General features: G+C 39.7%; 1 protein-coding gene across 2 annotated transcripts; it reads right to left on the bottom strand.

Moving 5' to 3' along the window:
* Nucleotides 1-1,984: 1,984 nt before the first annotated feature.
* On the bottom strand, nucleotides 1,985-13,898 carry abhd8b (abhydrolase domain containing 8b). 2 transcript variants are annotated; one of them, XM_022221957.2, is made up of 5 exons: nucleotides 13,563-13,898; nucleotides 8,535-9,341; nucleotides 6,404-6,574; nucleotides 5,896-6,112; nucleotides 1,985-4,656 (listed from the first exon to the last, which is right to left on the bottom strand). In XM_022221957.2, exons 2-5 carry the CDS (start codon nucleotides 9,329-9,331, stop codon nucleotides 4,372-4,374), a joined length of 1,470 nt encoding a protein of 489 aa, XP_022077649.1. In that variant the 5' UTR covers nucleotides 9,332-9,341; nucleotides 13,563-13,898; the 3' UTR covers nucleotides 1,985-4,371. The 2 variants fall into 2 exon arrangements, with proteins under 2 accessions (XP_022077649.1, XP_051803657.1); XM_051947697.1 differs by having other exon boundaries at nucleotides 13,569-13,898.
* Nucleotides 13,899-15,858: the final 1,960 nt, after the last annotated feature.

Raw genomic sequence — 15,858 nt, 5'->3', positions numbered from 1 at the left:
TTTGTCAATTAAAACGGGTGGCGAAGGTCCGGCACATGCCATTGCCATCTTGATTTACATACCGTTTACTCGTTTACATACCGCAAAAATAGAAAAATAGTAGCAAGCGAGCACCTAGCACGCAGCAGTAGCAGCACTCACATGGTGCGTGGAGACAGGGGAGGGGCTGCAGCAGGCAGGCAGCAGCGTGTGTGCTGTGTACGGGTGGCGCTGTTTTGCGACCAAAGGGAGAGGTACAAACTGAGTATCGGTATATGGGAAAATTCATATTGAATTGTTTTTAGTTCATAATTATCGATATTTATCGATAAATCGATATTTTTGACAACACTACTTCTGATACTAGAACTAAACATGTCAGCTATATATACTACTACTGCTGCTTGTACTTTTAGTATTACTACTACTGCTTGTACAACTATACAACAGCCACTATTAATCGTCTGGTATTTGGTTGTCAAGCTGCTAGCTCGCATTAGTGTTTTGCTAGCAGCTAACAAGTTAGCTCTCATAGATTGGAAGCTCTCAACAAGATTTAATGATGAAAAAAAGCCAAAAAACTATTCTTACTTATGAAAAGTCATTCCAAGTTTCCTTGTCTCAATCGTATGACGTAGTGTGCAATTGTATGCAGCATAGTGAGACGGCATACTTCTTGTTTTAGTTTTCACACCATCTACATCAACAGCATGCTCTGAAACTTTGCCCCCACTAGCTTAGCCTCGCCGTAGCGCGCAGCTCAAAGCGATGTATCCTATCTACTGATTCATATCTGTGGTAGGTCCAGAGGCCAGGGAATCTTTTAAGTTCAGCCATTAAATATATACATGTAAATACCTAGATACATAGAAAATGTTTTGAGATCAAAAGATTTAATTGTAAATGTAATCTATTTATTTCTTATTAATATGAATTTATTATTATTTATGTACCTCTCTCTAGGCTGTTATATACATATAACAAGGAGCTAGACTACAACAGGATAGAGTTTTTTGATATTTACAATAAAAAACACAATTATTATTAATATTATTTATTTTTTTATATCTCTCTTTAGGATTATATGTACATATAACAAGGAGATAGACTAGAACAATATAGAGTTTATTTAATTTTACAATAAATAACTTAAGTATTAATATTATTATTATTTAATCATCCATTATTTAATTATTTCTCTCTCTAGGTTAGGGTTACAGTTAGTATTGGTGGTATTAATAGTAATGTGACTACTACTAGTAGTGGTGGTAGTACACTGACTACTGCTGCTGATACTGGCACTGCTACTACAACTTGTAATACTATTACAAATGCTGATACTACTTCTACGACTCTAACAGCTATTTATAGTACTACCGCTGCTTGAACTTTAGGTAGTACTACTACTGCTTGTACAACTATTCTACAGCTACTATTAATCGTCTGGTATTTGGTTGTCAAGCTGCTAGCTCGCGTTAGTGTTTTGCTAGTGGCTAACAAGTTAGCTCTCATAGACTGGAAGCTCTCAACAAGATTTAATAATGAAAAAAGAGCCAAAAGCTATTCTTACCCATGAAAAGTCATTCCAAGTTTCCTTGCCTCGATCGTCCCACGTAGTGTGCAACTGTATGCAGCACAATGAGCCAGCATTCTTCTTGTTTTAGTTTGCACTGTACACATCAATGGAAAACACTGAAACTTTGCCCCCACTAGCTAAGTGTCACCGAAGGCACGCCGCTCAGAGGGGCGTGTCGTATCCACTGATTCATATCTATGGTCTTCCTCCTCCAGTATCAGGAAACGTCTTGAAAGCTTCTTCAAATAAAATCCAAATACAATCAAAAGATCAAACTCACGTCATTGGTGCATTGGAGTGCAGTCAGACAACCAAGTTGCGTTCAGGAGCGTCAGAAATTGGAGTATCAGTAATGTAAATTTCCAACAATTTTTATTTATTTATTTTTTATTTTTATTTTTATTTTTATTTTTTTTGGGGGGGGGGGGGCACACAGAGTGGTACATGGGGTGGCCAATCAAATCACTGGGGGGCCCCCTGTGATCTGACTGGCCCTGTACCCCCAGGGAGGATCCACCACTGCACATGTGTGTTTGCTCTTGATATCATTTTTTTTAATGGCCAAGATTCTAATGCTCAACTGGACCTTATTTCAGCACCATAGTTTCCAGTAGTCTGACTGGGCAGCTCTTCCACATGTTCCTGCAGAGTTCACATTCAGCAAACCCACTCTGGCTAAATAAGAATTAAAACACTGTCACTACAAACATAGAAAGAACGAAAACCCTGAAGATTTTGTTGAAAATTCACAACATAAAATAATTTACTTTGATCATTTTGTCAATCAGTAGTTTGTCACTGTCAAAGGCAAACAGTTACAAAATTTAAGACACAAGTTTAAAAAAATGTACAGTTTCCATCAGTTTGGGACAATCATAAGCTGCATTTCTGTGATAGAAACTGCATCTTCAATTGACTCTGCTAGTTTCTTTCAAAACTCTACACAAATCAAAGTGAAATGTATAAAAAAGTATATTCTATGTATAAAAACATCCAATACTATTGAATTGAGAGCCAACAATGACATCTGTGCTCACTTACTCATTTACAGTATCTGTGTTAGAGGCTCCGAGACAGTTTGTGTACTTTACAAATACCTGCACTACTGCAGCACGAACAGGAATGTAAAGACAGACACAAACTATTTTAGAAGTATGTTTCTGTCACACACTTCTGTGACAGAAAACTGTCACAGAAGTGTGAGTGGTGAAGCTGGCTGTCTGTGCTGTGAAGTTAGAGAGTTCAGAATACAGTTAGAACGCAAAACACTAACTTTTACAGTGACCTCTTGAGTGCATACATCAAATGCAATAATACCTGGCTATCAAGAATGCTACAGTACCAGCACATGGCTACATTGCAAAATTACTGAATATTTCTAAATACTAAATAGTCCAATGTCAGCTTGGGCACAGTTTGAGCTGCATTTACAATAAACACCACTTCTGTGCTTCCCTGACGCATCACAACACAAGCTCTTTTCCCATTGTTTTAGCATCTTACTGTGGACGTGACATTTGCATGAGCTGATGATTCATTGTGGAACCTCAACTACTGCTAAATTTAGCAGAGCACGCTTCAGTGACCAACATTTTCCTGTTTTCTAGGAAGCAGAAAATTTACTTTCACTTCTGTCCTGATCAGCACTTCATCATTTTTTCCCTTCTTGAAGTTGATAAATTGCAACTTAGTCAACCAACAAACACCCTTTTATGCATTTTTGGTGAATATCTGAAATAGCAACTTGAACCCTACTACTACAATGAGCTAACTTCCATTTTTAATCATTTAACGTCCTCTCCATTGTTTTCAGTGCTACTCTGTGTGCCGCAGTAAACTCACACACACACACACACACACACACACACACACACACACACACACACACACACACACACACACACACACACACACACACACACATGTTTGTACTTCTATCTTAGTGAGGACATCCATAGGCGTAATGCATTTCCTAGAGCCTTACCCTAACCTTAACCATCACAACTGATTGCCTAAACTTAATCCTTACCCTAACCCTAACCAAACCTCAGCTCATACCTGTTCTCTAAAAACAAGTCTTCACCCTCCAACATGGCTGTTTCAAAGTGAGGACCGGCCAAAATGTCCTCACTTTGTAAAAATGTCCTCACTTTGATAGTTAAATGCAGAAAATGGTCCTCACAATGTAGCAAGTACAAGAACACACACACACACACACACACACACACACACACACACACACACACACACACACACACACACACACACACACACACACTAAATAAACCAGTGTGTCTTCAAGAGTGCTAATGCATTAGGTTAATTAACTATCCAGCTAGTTTCCATGAAGTTTTGGCTCTCAGTCCATACCAGCGAGGTGGTTGACTGGTGAAATTTGCTTTTCCACTTTCAAAGGAAGGGCAAACTCAGACCAGAAGTTTATCACTTCGCCACCTGGTAACTGTTAGTTTTCATCACAGGCCTCAGGGCTGTGTGTTACTGTCCACTGCACACCACCTCAAGGCACGACCATGTCTTCCCGCCTGTATCTTTAGGACCGGGAGCTGCAAGCTGAAGATTGGACCATGTTTGTCTCCTTTTTCCTTCAGCTCTGCAGCTTTACATACAGTAACTGGAATCAAACTCCCTCCACCGTCCAGCTGGACCGCTCAGATAAACTGGCTGTTTTGGCTCATCATCGGGTTCAACGGCTCAAACCAGCTCAGTTCCTCAGGATGCACTGAACGCATGGCCGGCCATGATTTACTGAAACAACCACTGTTTCAACTTCAATCTGACTCAGCTTTAATCTTCACTTATTTTTTGGACTTGCTGTCTGGCTTCTCCTCTGTTCTGCCGTTTGATGAGGTCTGCCTGGCAGTTGCAGGCCGGACCTTGGCAAGGTCAGACATCGGCTTGGTGTTGTCAGTTTGAGCTTTGGCAGTCTCTGGACGTGCTTTGGACTCTTTCTTTGGCGGTGCATGGGTGACCGGTTCCCAGAGGAAGAACTCATGTAGGAGTGTGTTGACAGCCTCAGGACACTCCATCATGATCATGTGACTGCCGTCTTCAAGGACCTTCAGGAACGCCAGTAGGAGGATCTGAAAAAAAGCAATGTGCAGAAAAAATAGTTACATCTTTGTGCAAATTTACATTTTGTGCCACAATATTAAAACTGCTGCCTGTGAGTCTGATTTTTCAGCAGTTCACATGATATAATAAAGGCTGATTATCGGGATGCCAAGGATCTAATGTAGAAGCAGGAACAGAAGTTTGTCGTTAATGGGTATTATGAAGTCAGTCAGCGTGGAGCCTCTATAATTTTAGTTGGAGGTGAACAACTATGTTCAAGAAGGTCTTTAAATGTAGTTTTCTTTCTCTTGTCAGAGAGGGATTTTACTCAGCAGAACCTACAGTTTAGGCAGATGTGAATAGTTTAAACTCTGTGTCTACAAATTTCTTACACTATTACAGTTGACAGATCGTAGAACATCTTTAACTGCATCACCTGATTTCTTTGGCCACTTGGGTGCAGCAGAAGCAAGCTGTATATGCAGCACTGATGTGTAATTTAAGTTGATATGGTGATTTTGTTGGCAAACAGCTGCCTACAAGTGTACTTCAAAAGGTTCTCTGCATCACCTAGAAACAATGGGCATATCTGCCATTTTGGGGCATAACTGTATACTATAAAGTCTTATATCACTGTCAACAAAAAGTCAAATGTTTGAAGCTATCAAAGAAAAAAAAGAGGAAAGTTGCAAGCTGGCTGCTGCTTCTCCAACACATAGTACTGGTGAGAGAAGCAGAGTGGCTTAGAACTGTTGAACCATGAACCTTATTCACCCTAATCTAGCACCATCAGACTTCTAACGATTTCCCAAACTGAAATTCCACTTGCAAGGAGCCATTTTCATAGTGTTGATGAAGTTATCCATGCTATTGAAGAGCATATGAAGGCTTAAGATGTGATCTTCTCCTGCAAATTGATAGTGAACCTTAACATTGGTGCATTTAAGTTAAAAGAGACAGTCCCCCTGTGATTCTTTCTGGTGAAGCCATTTAAAGTATCCTCATATTTTCACATCCAGCAGATAGAGAAAAACATTGATTTATTTGTGATATTCACTTAGAGTCGCATTTCTGGACATATAGCAAATGCAAGTCCTTTCATTCTCCTTATAGGACCATCATCCATTTGATCCCTACAAAGCTAATGTTGACCATCTTGTTCTCTGACTTCACTCTGAATCAACATTTAGCTCACACTCTGACAGTATTTATAAGAATCAACTTCCCAGTTTGGACCCCAGACTCAGGCCCTTGAAGACCCCTGTTACCTCTGCCATGCGCTGGTCCTCTTCCACTGGGACGAACTTGTCATGCATGCCATGAACCAGCAGGGTGGGCACTGTGAGCTCAGCGTGGTAAACCTCGTCCCCCTCAGGCCAGTACTGTCCGCTCATCATAGCGCGCAACACAAACGACGACACGTTGAAGGCATTGTTCTCTTTCAGCAACTGCTTCTCCTTGGCACCCTGCCGAGCAAAGCCAGCCCTGTAGGGAGCAGAGCCGAGGAGATTAAAGAAATCAGGACTTTGATGACGTTGCACATGAATGTAAGGTGGGAAAATTAAGCACACACATTACCACATAAAGATAGCATTAGCTGTCTAGTAGCCCGCTGCACATATCTCAGTTTGTTTTCATTTCATTAAAGTTTTGATGTCAGACCTCAGATTACTGTAGATGGGCTTTCAAATATTTTACAGATATTTTATCAGAGAACACAGCTGCCAGCTTCCTCTTTTATGTTCATCCTCCTTATTTTTTGCTGTCACATCTTACTTGAGGAAGCTCCAGGCCAGCAGCGGGGAGAGGCAGTGAAGCACACAGGTGGGCAGGTTGAAGATGGAGCAGAGGCTGGGCTCCAGAGCTGTGGGACCTCCACCGTTGATCATCACCATCTTGTGAATCTGTTCTGGATACTCATGGGCCAGGAACGTACAGAACGACACACTAGCAAAGCAGGACAGAGGACGTGTTACAGGACAGACCGGAAAAAACAAAGTAATCATCTTGTGGTCTTTGAATCAGAATGCATTGCTGTAGAAAGTCTGGTGGGACTGAAAATGTTGGCATTGAGGATAAAGTATTTGGAGAATTAGTGTATTGCATTAAGAGCAAACAGATGCAGCAGTAAAAACAATTATAAGTAATGCAATAGGTAACAAATCAGGGTTTCAAAAAAGAATTAGATCGTTATCATTAACCACGCCTGACGTACGTCAGCGGGGTTACTGCATTCGGTGCGGTATCTGGCTGGGTAAGTATGTATGTATGTGAGTATGTATGTATGTATGTATGTATGTATGTATGTCCGGTCCGATATCTCTGTAAGTGCTGAAGTCAGGATAATCAAACTTGGCACTGAAGATCAGTCTAAGGTCCCATGCTCACTTGTGGAGTTACAGGTCAGCAGATCAAGTAGGAAGGGATATACGTAGGATGATCAAAATTGATACAGTCATATGCAAGTATTTAATGCCATCTACTGAAACTCGCCAGTAGATGACGTGGTTCTGCCATCTACTGAGGGCTCGTCTAGTTCAGGGGTGTCAAACTCAGTTCCTGGAGGGAACTATCCTGCATGTTTTAGATGTTTCCCTCTTCCAACACACCTGATTCAAATGATCAGGCTCGTTATCAGGCTTCTGCTGAGCTTGATTAGCTGATCATTTGAATCAGGTGTGTTGGAAGAGGGAAACATCTAAAACATGCAGGATAGTGGCCCTCCAGGAACTGAGTTTGACACCCCTGGTCTAGTTGTTTATGTGTTTGAATGATTGTGAGATGAATTAGTCTATATAACAGGAATAAAAATAAGTCAGAAATCGTATCATAATCATAAAATTGAAAAAAGCAGTGAATGCTAACACTTTAGAAGCTGAATTTAAAAAAAGAGTTTTCCTGACAAATTACTAAAATCTGTATTGATTAATTGTCAATTGATTGACTAACTGATTAAACACCTACCTGTTTTAGTTCTGTAAAAATTTCTCTCAACGTTCAGTTAAACTAGTGAATCCCAAAACCCACCCAAAGGTTCAAAAGGAATTTTATCTTTTAAAAGATCAGTAAATTACACAATTTATAAGGAAAGCGTAAACACAGGAAGAATCAGCAGATTATGAACAGTTCTCTGGTCCTTGAACTAATCATGTGAGACATGCTGTACCTATAAGAAAATTGTTTAAATCTAAGTTCATGACATACAGTCATGTGACAAAAAAAGGACTTTTTAGCTGAACTAGGCTGAATTTCAGTCTGTGTTTGCATAGTCTGCTGTATAATCTCTTGAAGATTACACACAGAAGACAGAGGACAAGTATGAAAGCAAATCAAATATGTAAATAGTAAAATATAAAAGTTATGTAGAGGCACCATTTTTGTCCTGTATTGGTAACACCTGTGGACACTTGGAAAGTGTTGTACATGTTAATTCTGTTTTTTCAATATTGTAAAATAAAAAGTCAAAGAAATTCAACTTTCACTGTGGCATTTTAACTTTGTTTTACTGCTCCAAAGACCTTTTTGAATTATCTGTGCTTCTAGCTATGGTTATGCTGTTTCCAAAAATGAGCCCACAGTAAGTAAAAATGTGACAGGAGGAAAAAAAAAAAACACCTATAAACTCCTTGGGGTGTACTTCACATCATTACACAATATGTAAATAAGAAAACCTTACATGCTCCCTTTGCACTTCTAGGCTTATTGTACTCTCTTAGGGAAACAAACAGACTTGACAAAAAATGACACAAGTACATTGTTGTCTTTCAACAGCAGATTCTGACTTTCTGTGGAAAAATCTGCAACTTGAAACTTTTTTTCTGATTGTATTCCTGAAATTTTGTGAACCACTCTGGATGATATTGTTCAGTTTTACTGTGCTTTACATGAATGTGTTGATTCTATTTACCCATAAGAGTGTCCTATGAGAATATTCCTTTTCCGTGCATATCTCTTGAAGATTAGTCTCATATCCTCAGCCAGGGCGTAGAAAGTGTATGCTGCAGCTATCTGTGGTGCTGTGCTGGCTCCGTGACCTGCCAGGTCTGGGGCGATCACCTCGTAGCCCAGCCGAGAAAAGAAGTCCAGCTGGCTTCCCCAAATATCCAACGAACCTCCAACTCCGTGGATGAAAAACAGAGCCACGTCCGGATGTGTCCCTTTACAGGCTGATATTTTCCTCTCACAGTCGATCACCACAGAGCGCTTCGGCTTCCTCCTGCGCTTTCTCGGCTGCTGGGATGGTTCAGTCTGTCCAGCAGCATTTGCGTTTCCTGCTGCTCCTGTTTCAGATGCCCCGTTGTTTCCAGCAGTGACAGAGTCTGATCTCCCCTCAGGGATCCTGACGGGCAATGGGGAGTTACCAGAGTCAGTCAGTTCAACCTCTACAGTGCTGTTAGGTTCTGACTCTCCATTCTGGCAGTTTTTCACCTCTGTACTCGCTCTGTCGCCCAAGTTCTCAATGAACAGCTGCCCATTGCGGTAAACGGTGATCTTTCGTTTGCAGCTCACACTGCCACCTTGCCCGGTGGGTTCCTCCAACACCGGCCGGTCAGGAATGATATGTCGAACCCGCAGAACACGGCCTGGTTTCACCTCCACAAACTCATAGCCATCGGCAGGTTCTGAAGTTTCCACAGGAACCACAACGTTGGCTGATTTTGAGGCGAGGCAGCAGAGCAGACCCTCTACGAAGCTGGTCAGCATGGCTGCCTGTCTGGAGGGAACATAAAAGCAACATAAAAACAGAGAAATCAGCACAGAGTGACACATGAAAGGTCCTGCACACATAAACAGTCACAAAAGTGTTTATGAGCAAATTTTCTACTGAACTTAAAGCTAAATAAACTGTAGGGACAAGACAAACTGGTAACAGACAATCTTAACACTAGCAAACCCAAGAGTGGATCATTTGATACATGTCACTATTGAACCCAGAGAAGAGCCACTTGGCACTAATCCCTGGTTTACAGACATTTTTGTTATGACAACGAGGCACTAGTGTGTGCATTACCACTTGAACCTGGGATTTCAAGTGTTGATCACCAGCCATTATCAGGGACAATGCTCACATTCCTCAGAAATGGTCCTCAAAATCAACAAGTCGCCAGAGCCATCTGGCACAGTTCTGGGAGTAAAAAAAATGGCAAAACCTGGGTTTTCTAGTGTTAAGTACATTATTCTTTGTTAACTTTTATCCAGGTATTAAATCCATGAGCAGCAGTGATGTATACTTTGTATACTGGAGTCCCACTGACATATATCTGAGGAGTGGTATTACTGGCAAAGCCTGGTCTATCACAAATACAAACAGTTGTGTTCAAAATACACCCTGGAGTCCTTTAAGCACACAAAATAATTTCCAAAAGTGGCAATCTCAGAAATGTCTATTACCTTCTCTTATGCAGCACCTATATATGGCAACAAGTGATAATTGCAGGTGCGTTATTGAACCTCAACATCATCTGTAATTTGGAAGCTGGCAGTGAGTTTATGTGTTATCATCACTGACCACAGTAATGTTTAACGGTAACACTAGTCTAGAGGAAATGAAAACAGCACACCGCTTCACACACACCTGAGATGAAGAATGTATCTGTTTAACTGCTCGATGATGATGGAACATGTGATTTTGTGCGGGGAATGTTGCCACAGACACCCAGCTTGTAAAACTGTAAATACAAGGAATTTGATATAATATCATCCGCTGATCAGAGGCTAAACTGTGCAACGTCATTTACAGAAAGACAGTAAGTTAACAGACATTTATTTAGATCAAAATAATCTCTCAAATCTTTCAAATTTTGATTAAAGAGCAAAAAGAAGAGTAAACATTAACAGCAAATATACCATCAAAATCAGAGTGTTTAAAGAAAAACATTAACCAGAAGCCTGATCTATGCTGGTTAATATCCACAAAGTGAGCCGATAATAGAGTTTGCAAAGAATAATCTAAGAGAAAATTGTATGTCTTTGTTTCAGTTCTTTGATCACATACAAACATAACTGATGTATGATTGTGATTTTTTTTCTTCTGCATATATACATTATACTGAAGTATTTATGTATACTTCTAAAATATTACCATTAAATATATCACTATAATATTTAATGTTGGTATCAGAACCCAAATTACTTAACTATGTCACTACTGCTGTTGTATATGGTAAGATATTCCCGAAACATGCAATTATTCTTGTTAGCCTTCAGCAGAAGAACAATAAATCTCTACACCGAGTGAAAGTCTGGGACCTGAAATGTACCATGCAGAGACGTAAACAAGTTCTGGTGCCTTTACAATCTGGCATTACAAGTTAAACCCTTGCGACTTTCTGTCAGACGTAACTGAGCAGCATCTTTTCCTCAGTGAGGCCTTTGGGGATATTAATAGCCGTGGACGGTAATAGCTCCCTGAGTTAAAGCTGTCCGCCATGTGATCGCTCTGCAGCAGCACATTCACGGCTACACTGCCTCCAAAACCACAGCACGAACACTCAGTGGCAGTTTGTTAAAGTATGACTCTGTAGGGCTGCCTCCGGAATGAAAAAGACATAAAGGGGAATTTGAGCATTTCTTTAGGAGTAAATTAAGCTTCTATCAAGAGCACACTTGCAGTTTAAATGACATAAGTGCAGTAATAGTAAATTATTTAATGTTCTTCTATTACAACCTACAAGCAATAAACTGGCTTGTGAACCCCAAACTGCTTCTTTTGAGGCTTCTTCAACATATTTATAAAATAAACACCCACAGTAAACATGAATCTGCCCTATGCAGGTCTCATACACAAGAGAGGTACAGTATATTACAGTATCAGCTGTCAGTTGATTATGGCCATGGCAACAGCATAGCAGCCGACAGGGTCTGCAGGTCTCTGTGCCGGTGGCATTATCCTACCTTCCTGTTGCTCCCCTCCCTGCAAGAGGGGATTAAACTCTCTGTCTTTCTCTAAGTCCACACAACACAATCTGTCTATCTCCTCTCTCGATGAAAACGTAACGTGACACTCTGTGCCAACACTTTTATCCTCTGTGTAATTTGTTGCATCTTTCTCTAAACTTGCATCCCATCAGCTACTGCTTTCATCTGAGGATTACAGACACAATGTTATACAGCATTCCTGCTTGGCTGGCTATTTCCGTGCCCTTTCTGCTTATACGCGCACATCCTCCATCCAAACAGCAGTGCTGGGAGGCTGAGTTGGCCAGTTTGACGTCACTGAGCAACACTTTCACCTCTGACTATATTCAATCAAAGGTCTTCTTTTCACCAGATGCAAGGTGTCAAGTGCTTTTTCTCGTCATTTCTTTTAAACACTGAGACAGGAATGGATATTGTACCATCATGGACTAACTCAATACAAACATATTTTTCCACCCTAAAAAAAATCCCTCATTCATCAAACATGTGCACCTTTTAAACAGGCAGTCACATCATCCTCAGATATTAGAATCAACTTTATATTTTATTATTGCTTTGTGGTGTTCAGTGGTAAAATCGTACCTTTTACCTCATGCATGAAGTACATGTTCACTAGTCAGTTGTATCGTATATTATAGATCATCATCAGAAAACAGAGTGCATGTGGCACAGGTTACCGGGGTCAGTTTACCTCTGTGCTCTTTTCAGGCAAAGCTATGCAAAGTTACAGAGACTCTCACCTGGAAGTACCTGCCCACCATGTTTTTCCATCTGCCACATTAACAGTCAGGTGTTATCAAAGGACAAACCTCAGTGGAGGGACAGACTCCTGTTTTCTTGTTGCTTTTCCTCTGAGATTTGTCAAGATATGGACTGAACCAGTCAAGTCATGATCACAGGCCAAACATAACTGTTCAAATAGAATATCATTTTGTATAAAATGTATATGAAGAATTTGTTGCTCTACAGTCTTGTAACTGCGGGAGTTTAAGTCCTCCTCTGTGGTGTTATCCATTAAAACATTATATGATAAAACACTGCCGTCATTCCTGTCTGTGAGTTTGCTTCTTGATCCAGCGTGTTAGGCTGCAGCAGGTTGTAAACAATTCATGCAGTTAATGGAGATTAAAAACGACTCTAGCCGGTTCACAGTTGATACAGACTCAGTCTTCCTCAATTATGTGTCTTGTGTCTGTTCAGTGTGCTTGACTATTACAAATCTTCATGTATTGCACTTGCTCCCAGTTGTATAAATAGTACTATTAATTACAGTTTATATAGTACAATAAATTGCACACCTTTAGTCTAATATTAAAAGTGACAGTTAATGAAAAACAGTACAACTTGTAATACAATAAATCAGTATTTTATATGTACTCTGTATATTCTTTAAGCACCACAGTTTGATGAAAAGATGCATCTTTCAGAGCAGATTCTGCACAGTGCAGTGTATTTTAATATTAACATTTTGCAGTATTTGAGTAATTATGTGTAAAAGTGAATGGATAATTCAGTCAGGACAGTGTGTAGAAGCAGTCCTAATGTCCATTCAGGTAAAACACAACAGCTTCCACATACATAACAGGCAGTGACTGGAACCAGTCTGAGCTAAAAGGAAAATTTCTTCTATCAACAGAGAACTTTAAAGCCAGCTTCAGTTGTGTGGTTGCTGATGTTGTTACAATAAAAGTGTACATTTCATTTAGTTTTTTATCTGTTGGCCCCATCTATTCACTGCTGACAATAACAGTCAGCTGAATAGACTGAGGCAGCAAGCGAGGCAAGTGCCAGAATGTTTTTTCTCTTTCAGTTTGCACTAAAATTCAACGACAAATAAAATGTAAAGTCTGAATTTCACATCAAATGGCCAGTTTCTCTTGAGTAACTGCAGCTTAATATACAGCGACCTTCTTACCTCCGGCTAACCCTTAAACTAAACCGTGATCAAAACAAACACACTGAATAACAGGGTCAGAGAAGAACTAAAACACACATTAATAAAGAATAAAAAGCTTACCTGTACCTATTTTTTTCTAAATTTCCGTGTATATGATCAGATTGATGCGGTTTTCTTATGAAGCATCGGGGAAGTAGGAGAGCTATAATCTGTTGCAGTCAATCCAATAATCTAATTTATCTGGATTTTGTTGTCCTGTTGGCAGCCTCCACACGACGGCCAGTGTCGGTCTCGGTGTTGACAGCATATCTCTTTCTGTATGTCCGGAGTGTCTCACTTCTCCACTTCCCTGTCAGAATACCGGCGGCAGCTCCTGGAGACGCACAGGAGCGGTTTGGATCCATCAGCTGGAGGTGCAGCTGAAGCTCTGCAGCCTCCAGGTTCAGAGTGAGAGGAGCTGCCCCCTGCTGCTGCGTTATGTGACACTACAGAGGATGCAGTCATGGAGGGAAACGTGTCTGCTTAGTGGGAAAGAATAATCGCACTAAAAAAACAGAAAGATAAAAAGTAGCCTGATTAAGATGGCAAAAAAGTGGCCAAGGTGAAAACACACTTAGCAGCAACTTACGCCTCATGTGCCTAAATAAATACATTCACTAATATTTAAACCAGTCAAATGTCTCATGTCTAGTTGTCAAATGCTGGCTCACATTTCATTTTTTTCAAATTTGCAAAAGTCTGGCCATGTTTCCTGAGCTGCATTAATCTACTTGCTGTTACAGTGGTTAGTGTACAGCTTTTACAATGCACTGTGTACATGTAGCACAGAAAACTCTAGATGATCAGGAGATCAAGTTGATTTCCTAAATCAAGTCAAATCTGATTAAATCAAACATAGAATAGAATAATACTTTACTGATCCTTTACAGGAAATTACTTTGTTACAGCAGCATGTTAAGATGCAAACAACCTACAAACCTAACAGAACACCAACACTAATATCAAGTATGACCATATGCATAGCATATAAATTAGAAAAATTAAAATAATTAAACATTCATACTCATATTTTTTTTAATCACTGAATTAAGAGCAGTTAAAATATTAGAATGATGTTGTTTTTTCATTCTCACTCTTTTAGTGTTTCCTGTCTTGAATGGTTGGATAAGTGTTTTTAGTAACCTATATATGAAGCATTTTGCAAAATTAGAACTGGTTATATTAAAACAAAGACACAAACTTACTCTGTCCTTACAGTTTGTCATTACTTTGACTGTTCATGTTCTAAATGTTTTACACACCTATCCTCAGGTTATCACTGAAGGTAAAGAGTGTTCACTCCATCTGGTCTGCATTTCATCCTCCAGCATCATGAGGTGCTGGTGCTGTGGCGGTTGCCATGGCTGTTGTTGCTATGGAGCAATTTGTAAGGAGTGCAAGAAGGCAGGAGGCAGGTGGCAGCGAAGCGGAGAAGGCACAGAAATCAAGACCCAGCAAACCCACTGAGCCAGTTATAAATTTAGGTCTCCCTCCTTGAAGCAACTTTAGCTTAATTTAAAGCATGCTGCTGTGGTCATAAACCAAGATTTGTTGATATTGATAGCAATGCATTGTGTGTTTTTGAACATACAGGTTACATATTAGGGTCACAAAATGGACAGAGGGCTCTTTAAAACCATCAACCAACATTAAAATTGTATTTTAAATGCAGAATAGTTTGATTATTGGTTATTTAGTTTCACAGTTTGATTTTACAAGTTTTTACTATGTCTTGCTTTTTGTTCTTGCCTAACTGTGAACACATGCAGCATTTTGGTCAGCTGAGGCTGTTTTAAAATAACTAGCTATATAAATTAACTTGATTTCGATTATAAAGCAAAACCAGTTGGAAGAAACTCCGACATGAGTCCAGATGTCTTATTTCCCAGCAATTCTATCATTATATGCTTTATATCTCACTTAATCTCCTGGTTTAAGCAACATAAAGCGACCACAAGTGCAGTAGTCAAAGAATTTATTCTTTTAAATGGGTTTCTGTGAATGTTGTGCTGCACCACACTTACGTTTTGATATGATAAAAATAGAATTCTCTAAATGTTTTGTGTTTCTAAAGTTTTCTTTCTTAGTTTTCTCCTTTGGTCTTGTCTCTATTGTTTTATAGGTGGAATCAACAACCATCTTGATCAGTTTCTTTATTCCATTTAATAAAATATTTGCTTTTTTCTACAGCATTACAGCATCCTTAATTGTTTTTTCAGTATCGTGAAGCTGATAATCATGTCAAAAAATTGAACCATTAACGGAACAAACTTCACTTTTCCGCTCAATTTTCTGTATGGAGCTTGACATCAGTATATGTATGACAGACAAGAATCAAAAAAAGCTTTCCAAACTCTGGATCAGAGGATAGAGATGT

The sequence above is a fragment of the Acanthochromis polyacanthus genome, chromosome 4, assembly GCF_021347895.1.
Source record: "Acanthochromis polyacanthus isolate Apoly-LR-REF ecotype Palm Island chromosome 4, KAUST_Apoly_ChrSc, whole genome shotgun sequence".
NCBI lineage: Eukaryota > Metazoa > Chordata > Actinopteri > Pomacentridae > Acanthochromis > Acanthochromis polyacanthus.
The sequence above is the reverse complement of the archived record's forward strand: the minus strand, read 5'-3'. Positions and strand labels throughout refer to the sequence as shown.